This window comes from Anopheles darlingi, chromosome 2 (assembly GCF_943734745.1).
Source record: "Anopheles darlingi chromosome 2, idAnoDarlMG_H_01, whole genome shotgun sequence".
Taxonomy (NCBI): domain Eukaryota; kingdom Metazoa; phylum Arthropoda; class Insecta; order Diptera; family Culicidae; genus Anopheles; species Anopheles darlingi.
This window is the reverse complement of record NC_064874.1, coordinates 52,624,403-52,634,334: the sequence shown is the minus strand read 5'-3', so window position 1 is coordinate 52,634,334 and position 9,932 is coordinate 52,624,403. Positions and strand designations below refer to the sequence as shown.

The 9,932-nt window shown below is 38.7% G+C and overlaps 1 protein-coding gene across 3 annotated transcripts; it reads right to left on the bottom strand.

Moving 5' to 3' along the window:
- Window positions 1-328: 328 nt before the first annotated feature.
- On the bottom strand, window positions 329-8,075 carry LOC125950923 (protein cappuccino). Of its 3 annotated transcripts, none has more exons than XM_049679314.1 (7): window positions 7,883-8,075; window positions 5,598-6,281; window positions 5,132-5,298; window positions 3,365-4,802; window positions 1,661-2,692; window positions 1,282-1,579; window positions 329-1,213 (listed from the first exon to the last, which is right to left on the bottom strand). In XM_049679314.1, the coding sequence occupies exons 1-7, from the start codon at window positions 8,043-8,045 to the stop codon at window positions 1,096-1,098; spliced, it is 3,900 nt and encodes a 1,299-aa protein (XP_049535271.1). In that variant the 5' UTR covers window positions 8,046-8,075; the 3' UTR covers window positions 329-1,095. The 3 variants fall into 3 exon arrangements, with proteins under 3 accessions (XP_049535271.1, XP_049535272.1, XP_049535273.1); XM_049679315.1 differs by having other exon boundaries at window positions 3,458-4,802; XM_049679316.1 differs by lacking the exon at window positions 5,598-6,281 and having other exon boundaries at window positions 330-1,213; window positions 7,883-8,070.
- Between the last annotated feature and the right edge of the window lie 1,857 nt (window positions 8,076-9,932).

The window sequence follows — 9,932 nt, the reverse complement described above, 5'->3', positions numbered from 1 at the left end:
TATTTCTCTCCATTTCAATGATGCAGTTTAGTGCCTTAACCTCATGCGCATCTTTTAAGACCCTTTCGATGATTCTATCGCCTAAAATAATGGAGTTATGCACCTAAGAAGTACCTAACAAACTAATAGTTGTTCATTTCTTAGAAATGTTCATAGAGCCATTTTTAAATGAATCAGTTGTCTATATAACTTGGTGCATAACTCCAACTCATGCACATCTTTTAAGACCCTATTGATGGTTCTATCCATCAATAGGGTCTTAAAAGATGTGCATGAGATTAAGGCGCTAAACTGCATCCTTGAAATGGAGACAAAAAATTCTTATTTGATTATTTTGAAGAGAAAGCCATTCGATACTATACAATTCCATACATTGTTTTGTATGGGGTGGATAAACTTTTTTTGCGTGTTTTTCGTACCTTACTCGATTATTTTTTTGATATCTTTTTTTCTAGTGAGTTATTTTTCAAAAAGTAAAAAGCAAAATGAAGAAGAATAAAAAACTAATCTATTGATATGCGATTTTTAATTTTTTGACACAGATAGACACAGGAGAAAATAGCGAAAATGTAAACTTCTTGCAGGGGTGGCTAAACTTTTTTTCATACTGTATATATTAATATTTCAAAAAGGTTATTCGATAACCACTATTCCTACCATTGTGACCCTCCAACCCCAGCTATGGACTACCATCATAAAGCTGCCTCTACCAACATTGGAAGCGGAGCCTCAACAGAGGAGGTAGAGCCGCGAAAGGATTTATCGAGGATTGGAAGGAAATGTCCTGCTCCATTTTTTTGTTAGTTGTTAATAAACATACGGTCCGTCCTTATATATGCTTAAAAAAGGTTATTCAAAATTATTTTTGTTCAGAAATTCATGTGACCACAGTGAGATGATACTTTTTTGGTATGCAAATGGTACAGTTAAATGATTTCATAATTAGCATAGGCATTAGTTGCCGGTCATGATTCCATTTTATTAACCGATTCAAATCAAATCCAAGACAATTATTGTCAATATGTTTATATAGTGCAGTTTTTATGAGGTTAGCAGCACTTGACAGAACACTCTCCGATGAGCCATCCTTGGAGTTTAGTTCTGCATTAGTCGTCTCATACGTTCCTTTAGGGAACCCGTTTTTGCCTTTCCTGTGTGTTTCGCTGCAGTGGATGAAGCCGTATTTAAAGACGTTCGTTTACTCTTCTTCAACCTGAAATAGAGAATATTTTATTCAGCAAATGGGGCGATTTTATGTTACTGCGTGTGATGTAGACTTACAATTCATTTAAATGATATTGAATTTCTTTTTTGAAGATGGTGCGAAAATCTTGAGCAAACGGTACCCACAGTTCGAAGAATGCTTCCGGTTTACTTTCTTCCAGTGTTCCTGATTTAGGCGCAAAATGATAAAAGCGCATTGTACGGACGAACCATTCCCGACATTCTTCCATCTTAAAAAACTGTTTTTCGACACGGGCCGTTGCTTTTTCTAAAAACTCATCCATGATCATTTTAAACGGCTGCAGATAATCTTCCGTGGACTCATTTATCACTTTGTCTGCCGTCCTGCGGCACTCTGAAGGATGAAATATAAACAAGGCGATTATCTAGATTAACTAGAGAGGCACTAGTTTAACATCTGGAAAATATTACACACCTTCCGTTTTTGAACGTAACATAATGAGTTGCGAACGGCAGTCATCGTAGTCAACTATAGCAGCCTTATCCAAATCGCTAGGATCTGGTATAGGCAACATAATGTCCTGAAGAATCGTGCCATTTGTTCTTTTCTGGCTTATATACGTTCGGATGATGAAATGCAAAAGTGTAGTGTTATTATCGGCCGACTTGACGTCCTTCAGTTTGCTTAGTATCTCTAACCCAAAACCATCCGCTTGACCACGGGTTCGGTTGCCACCGTTCATGAAGTTTCCAAGCGTCAGAATGATGGAGAAAAGTTGTCGCAATTCCTCGCTTTCTAAGAGAAATTCACAGGTTTGTTTCACTGTTTTTAGTTTGCGTGAAACGCACTTATAGTGTTCTTCGAACTCCGCCTGGAACACGATGCATGAGATGCGCTCAGAGAAAAAGGATATACCAGAGATACGCAATAGAAACTGTTCTGGTTGGTCGAGTGGAATCGCATTATTATTGTTAGCTACACTTTCAACGTGATCACGTATGAGCATCAGTTCCTCGTCGGTTGCTTTTATCTCGAGAATCTTTTGCATCGCTTCTAGACTAACAATGGATGTATCGCAGTGATAAATGGCGCATTCGATCTCGTCCCAATCTACGTGGAGGCTTTTCGCGAATATACCAACATTTTGTGAGCGCTTGCTGTCGAGTAATGCGACGGTTTTTTCGGGTTTTTCTACCTTCTCGCGCAGTTTCGGGGCTATCACTTGTCGCGAAAACAGTTCCGTAAATTCATCCAAATTATCTAGACTCGTTTCTTCTAGAACTTGCCACAAACCTTCTTGTGTCTCACTTCTTTCCATTCGATAAGGTAGCTCAGGTAACGTGGAAGTAGATACTGTGACATCCAATGCAGAAACGTTTGTAATGTTTCCATCAACTTTTTCATTCGACGGAGTCGGTTTAAGGCTTGCGCTCTTTGGCGCTAAAATACGCGTCCAATATAGTGGTTTCATGGGTTTTGGCGGATTAACTGGTTGTTTGCGTACGACTAGGTGAAATTAACAGAAAGAGAAAAATTAAACGGATTAGTTATGATTTCGAGACTATATTTTTATGTGCCTTTACTACAAATAGTACAATTCACATTTCACTAAATCAAACCAAACAGGCACTTAACTATGTTATTTCAAAGAACCTCGAAATAGATTAAGACTGAGGAAGTAAGTTCAGATTCAGATTGCATCACAAATGAAAACAATTTAAGATATGTTTCCAAACTATAAAAAATGTCCTACGACTACGATTTAATATTCTAAAGGATATAAGAAACTACATAATACATAATACCGATCCGTTACACTGTGTATTTTGGTAGTACGAAATTGGGACGATTGAGATACATGGTGCAGTTAGGCAAAGGGAGGGTATTTATTAATAACAAGGTTATCGTACAGCATATGAACCTCAGATGAATGAGTTTATTATTTTAAACTACTACTGTTACTTGTACAATTGATTAGAATTTTCATTCAAAATTAAAAATGTCCGTGAGAACAAATAGCTATGGGTCTAGAGAAAAAACATCAGTTGCTGCTGGAAAGGCATTCAGGAATAAAAGCATTTACACTCATGAAACACGCAACCGGGCATAGCAAAAAAAAACCCGTGAGGGTAGAGGGGATGTACGTGAAACGAGTAAATTGGAAAAAAAAACGCTTACTATTCGCCGCATACCATCCTCCGGGTACTGGTATGGGAAGCGGTAGTGGCGGAGGGCCACTGCAGATCGAAGGGGTAGTCGATGCTAATTTACCTGGTCCATACATTGGTGGGTCATTTGGAAGCCCGGCTAGAAGTGGTGGAGGTGGGGGTGGTCCTGGTGGTGCTTTACCGCCCATCGGCAAAGGTGGTGGACGAGGTGGTAGAGAAGATAACGCTGGTAGTGGCGGAGGTGGTGGTGGAGGCGGCATGACAGGAACAGAGCCCGAGCAGTCCGGAGTATGAAATGCCGATAGAGGAATCAACAGATGCGGAGGCGGCGGTGGAGGAGGAGGAGGAGGAGGAGGAGGAGGAGGAGGAGGAGGAGGAGGAGGAGGAGGAGCAGCAGCAGGAGAAGAAGGAGGAGGAATGAGAGTTGAAGGAAAAGGAGTTCCGGATTCTATGAATGATGCATTACATTGCATAGGAATTGGCGGTGCTTCTGCTGGCAATGAAGGTGGCAGAATATTTTTATCACTGTTTCCATCGGTTTGAGTTTCTCTGGTTACTAGAAACGGCTTTACATCCACTTTCTTCGTACAAACTTTGTAGTTTAGTGTTTTCAAAATTATTGGAACGATTTCAGCGTCAGTTGATATGGGTTCACCACAGTTGGAACATACACATCTGTTTATAGGACGACTATATACTATACCTCTTTTCGGATTGGCATTTCTGCTTGTATAAATATCATTTTGTTCGTTCGTGCTATTTGGAGACGATATTTGATTTTTTGTTTCAGATAAATCGTCATTTTCCACAGTAGATAGTCGCAAGATAGCACTCTCTTTTAATGGGTCAACGGAAGGCAGATTTTTTTGCACATAATTAGAATCATTAGGCCAGCGCAGCTCTGTTTCTTCGCTTGGAATGTTCCATGATGCATCGAAAATAGATGATCTAGTCTCATTTGCCTCGCTGCGTGATTGTTTTGTAACTGGCTCGTAGATAGTAACTTCAGTTTCACTGAGAAAATCATGATCTTGTATATCATAGATAGTGGATTCTGTTTCATTGAGTATGTCCTGTTGTACTCGATGGCGATCATTCGTACATAAGGCATTGACAAAAGCGGGATCATTCGATAACTCGTGTAATATGTGCTGCAAATCAGTAATCGTTTTGCATTCAGCAATGCGATTTCGTAAGTGTCTGAAATAGTTTCCTTCCTTGCTTCGTTCATGTTCAGTATTGCTCATTGCTTTTTGGTCTGCTGTTCCCTGGTTGATGGATTTCGTGGAAAAGGTGTCGCTGCTAGTACTGGTTGATTGATGGCAAACGATTTTCGCAGAAGATGGTGATGTTACATGAGGCCAGACGACGTGTGGTTCAAGCCTACCGGGTGTCACGGGAACCGGTGTAGGTGGCTCTGAATGAGTCCATTGGTACATAAGATTTGTCTAAGGAAGAATCAAAACAACATATTATGAAAAAATAATCGAGATATATTCGGTTGTTGACTATACGCCTTTAAAAACGAAAATGGATGTGGATGTGTGGATAGCACATGCGACTACTGATAGGTTAAGTGTTTTTTGTTTCTATTTGACAGCTTTCATTTCGCGGCGTTACTAATGTTACTACTGATTTCATGGAACAACTAATGTCAACTGGATACGCCTTAAAAAATTAAATTCCGTTATTCCTATTTCTCTCTCTAATAAGACGGGAAAACGATAACGAATTGTGCAACATGATTCAGGCCATCCTCTACCTGTCTAGTACTTACCCGGAATGTATCCTGCGGAGGAGCATGTTTATCGGGAATTTGTTTCATAACTCCTGCGACGAGTAAGTTTGTGCAATACTGAAACAGCAGGGCTTGCAAATCCTGTTCATTGATACCCGTTATATTCGAGCTGAGAGAAGAAGAAAGCCAGTTGATGAGCATGTGTCCTAAAAGTCGAAAAACCACGTTATTTGTTGCGATAGCAAATAGAACGTAGTACGGCTGCAAAAAAATATATACGTTTTTCAAATGTAAAGTTTACCTATCTTTCAAGACTTGATCAACTTGATCTATCAAGCGGATTACATTTTTAATCGAATAGGTTCTATAACTAAGCGCTTTGCTAATTTTGCCTTATCAGTAAGAAGATTTTGGTGTACTTATTTGAAAAGAATATGAAGAAAAGAAAAACTTACAAATCAAACAATGGTTCCTTAAACGTATTATAAAGACCAACTATTTTTACCTTCAAACTTTTCGTACGAAATAAAGTTTAGTTTTTCTGGTACAAACGAAGGACGTAGCACCTTATTGTTCGGTGTCGTGCTACCAAGGCTGCTAGCAGCAATCTTTCGATCCGTCAAAACAGGTAACTTTGTGCCTGCGTAAAAGCTGGATTTCGTGGGCAATCTTGCTATAGGTCTCCCGTTTTCGGTGCTACGTGGTACCGTTCCATTCATTGCGGTTCCGCTACCTGTACACACTTTTTGTGACTTCCGGTGGGATAGAGGTATACGTTTGGGTTCCATATTATCTTGTGCCGGTGGCGTTTCAATTGGTAACTTATTGAGCAAGTAGCTGTTGGAGAGACATTGATCTTCGATGCGCGGTAGATCGATGCTTGATACATTCTCACTCTGTAGTTTATTAGAAACGATCGTTTCTCCGCGGTGACGGCGTCCTCCCCCTTCAGGTGTTAATGATCCATGCCGAAAAATACGGGAAATCGCAGGGCTTTCTTGTATTGCTGCTTCATAGTTACTATTGCCAATATTTTCCTCAGAATAGTAGGCTGCGTTGATTTCTGAGGCGAACCTTCGAGGCTGAGGTGATGAAACAGCATCCACGAAGATCGAATCAGAGCAGGATGAAGTTGACCGATTGCACAGGTGTTTGATTTTGTTTGATATCGTTATTTGATAGTGTTTGGCTATAACGGGAGCAAGATGCGCACCTCTTGAAACACTTAATCTTAAACAAACTTAAAACAAAAAGGCAAAACCGCGAAATTTCCACGATTTTCAAAACTTTGCTTTGGGGGCAAAAAACTCTACTTTCAAGTTTTTTTTTCTAAAATTTCTCACGCTTCATCTAGACGGCAAAGAGAAGAGAAAGAGAATGGCGAGAATGTCCATAGAAATCCATACAAAGCCGGATCGAGAATCTACCATTTTTACGAAAACTCGACGGAGCTACCTGATATTAGTCAGGTTTGACATAAGACAGATTATGTTCTCGAATTCCACGTTCACGAAGTAGTTTTTATACTTCTGCCCATTTGAAACTGCTGACTTTGAAAACGTAGGTTTTGGGGAAACCGCTTCAAAGTGCTTTGAGTCACGTTTCCAAAAGCCTACCTTGGTGATACTCTCCACGGTTAAACTCAGGATCTACCTCAAGTTGTATATTGGAATAATTTTAAATTCCGGGCCTTTCTTACCTATTTTGGTATGTTTCGATTTAGATACTCATCCCTAACGATTGGCGTTTTTTCCGGTTGAAAAAGGGCAAAACCGCAAATTTACAGCGATTTTTAAAACTGTACTTTCAAGCCCCAAAACTCTACTTTGGAAAATTCATCACGGCTGAAAAAACTCTCTACTGTAAAATTACCAGCTCGGAGAATTACGGATGTTCAAAAAGAGAATTGTTCACTTCTCTAAAATTTAAGCAAAATCTCGCCTTTCTCATTCTCAGCGCTCTCTTTGACGTCTAGATGCGGTGTTACACGCTGTCTCACTGTTATACGTCTGCGGACGAACACTGCTGGCCAATAAAATAGATGACAGTATTTAAGCTATAATATTTGATCATTTTTCAAAATCTATTGTATCCATAGGTATTACATAGCACAATATAATAGAACCTAAAATAATACAAAAAAAAACAAAAACGATCCTAAATTCAAGCAATTTGCTAATTACAATAGAAATCAGTTCAAAATACCTGGTCAATCAAATAGGTAAATCAACGAGTAGGACAAATGCAAATGAACTAACGCGGTTTTCATTTGCTTATATCAAAAGTCAAAGTATTTTTCCAAAAGTTCAAATTTACCAGTGTTTCCGCCGTTGTTTTAAAGAACTTTATGCACTCTTTTATGCATCGAATCGACCAAATCCTGACCAAGACTTTACAGAAATACCTATTTTATTGACCAGCAGTGTATAAATTTACGCGTAAACCCGTTTATGTTTAACCCTTGATGTACTTGCTTGTGATGTTTTTTGCATTTTAACTACAAATATAACTCAATTTCAGCAAGCAAATAGATAACATCATATCAAGGAAAAAAATCTGCATGTTTTCTTTGATCTGGTAAACATTTTTAAGCTATAATTCGTAAGTGTAGTGATCGTGCTCCAGATCAGATGGTCGTTTGATATTTCGAACGGTATAATTTGTAAATTTACGCTTCGTAAATTTAAATTTAAAGTACACATGCTTTGCATGCTGTCTGCATGACATGATCGCTAACATGATAACTATTAGCGCATGAATTATATTCCTTATATTCCTAACGATACGTACCATTTTGCGGTAAATCTTCAATTTCCTTTGACTCGCGACTATCAGATGCTTCTGTAGGCCGGTGGTGTCCCTTCAAAGCGGATGCCTGGAGTACATTTGAAAGTCCGTCATCCACCTCCACCTCTGCTGCGGTCGCGCTTAGGCTAGATGTGGTCCTCTCCATAATATTGATGTCATCCGTTAAATCATCATGCTCCACGACTAATTGTTTCCGTTTAAATTGTTTGATAAAGCTTCTCCCTTTCGACAGAGGTGGTGTCTTGGTCAATTGCATTTTCCGCTCCACCGAATGGTGAGGGTGTTGTGAAGCATGTGTATTTCCCATGCCTGCTCTTACACCAATTTCCTAGCACACGTTACATAAATATCGCCATATTTTCTAGCACCATTCAACAAACGGAAACACTAATGAGCCTTGGACATCGGAACCCAATTAGACAAAAAAACACTGTGCTTGCTATTCGCGATAGTATCAGGGTCATACAATGCTTCAGGGTTTCCAACACTTTGGTAGAGTTATGATTGCGCTAGAAGCGCCGAGGTGAACGGGTGTTGGACTTCACAATCAACTTCACAATAACTCATCACGAAAAATGAGGTGGCACAGATTTTTAAGATAACAACACATGTGGATTCGTGTAGTACGCTCTCTGGTTTGACAAAGTTAAGGCAGTAAAATTACACTTTTTGCTTACTCATTGTTATTGTTGTTCGAAATTAGAATCACTTTCCCAGACATGCGTATTAAGAGTTTTCCCGAATGGTTGGCGCGCTTTTTCCAAGCCACTGAAAATGTGTATTGTGATAGAGAGCACGTCGTAACTTTCCACCGTGGGCACCGCTTACGATGAGTGGTAAAAAGAAACTGTTGAGGTAAAACTGGTCAAATGAAACTGATGTTGTAGAGTAGCCGTTCACGTCGAAGGCACCGGATTGCTTCATGTAGACCCGAGAGTGCGGTTTGTATTGGAAACCTCAACCGTAACAGCAAGTCTAACAGTAGTTATTTTGTATTTATTTTTAAACAATCACTATAGAAAAACATTTCTACATATTATCTTTCCAGAAAAAATCGAAACACGTTCCAGTGATTATGAATATTGTTACAAAAAAATATGAAACTCTCAAGACCATCTTCGCCAATAGAAATTGGCTTGAAAACTACTATGTTTCAACCGTGTGTTAAGGAACTGAAAAAGTTAAAAATAAAATATCGACCCCATTCCAATTCACTAACACCATCCTAAAGATATCATCCCAACTGTCCCAATCACAATCGAATTTAAAAATCTGATCGATTTTGTAAGTAAAATTAATTTACATAGAATCAAAGAAGTAAGTTATTGGGAAGAAATTGTAATTGATTAGAAAGAACAATAGAAACAATTTTCTAAATAATATAGATAAGTCCCCTACGTTTATAATATATAAGTATGTTTGCGCATCACTCAAAATCTACCGGGCCATCATCAAACTTGGCATAGGGCTGATTATATAATCAGGCGTTCTTTTCCCAAGATTCTCCCACCTTCTCCCTCTCTTCGCAACAGCTTTTTTTAACGCCGACAAAAAAACTAAATCTCTCAAAAATAACAAAATTTGAGAGGGATAGAAGGTATGAAAAGGTACGTTTTAACACTCTACCCTCCCCCCACATTCAGAATGTTCTTAAGTTTCTGGCACATTGGATCGGTTATTGAACCAATTAAACTTTAATTATAAATCTCAAAATTTTGCAAATCGGTAGAGATTTTGTTTTTTGAGAGATGTATCTACATCTATAACTATTATGAAAATGTAAGAAAATGGGTAAATCAGCTAGTCTAAGATAAAATAAAGAAGATAGGAAGCTGTTACAACAGTCGATGCAGGTGATTTATTATTTTGCACAAGACAAACACTAAGCGAAGGATACGAATCGAATTCTACATTGTCAAGCATATCATATGAAGATACATATAGTATATTGACAAAAAAAGTTATCTTGGTTAATCTAGAATAACCGTTCACTTTTTTTCATGATTCAAGTAAGCTCAGTGAGGGACGTTTT

Excerpts from the sequence above, each read along its gene's own strand:
- LOC125950923 (XM_049679314.1), bottom strand. The coding sequence starts at position 8,045 with ATGGAGAGGACCACATCTAGCCTAAGCGCGACCGCAGCAGAGGTGGAG. Across the intron at positions 4,803-5,131 it reads CTCCGCAGGATACATTCCGG|ACAAATCTTATGTACCAATG; the intron begins GTAAGTACTAGA and ends ATTCTTCCTTAG. Across the intron at positions 2,693-3,364 it reads AGGATGGTATGCGGCGAATA|TCGTACGCAAACAACCAGTT; the intron begins GTAAGCGTTTTT and ends AATTTCACCTAG.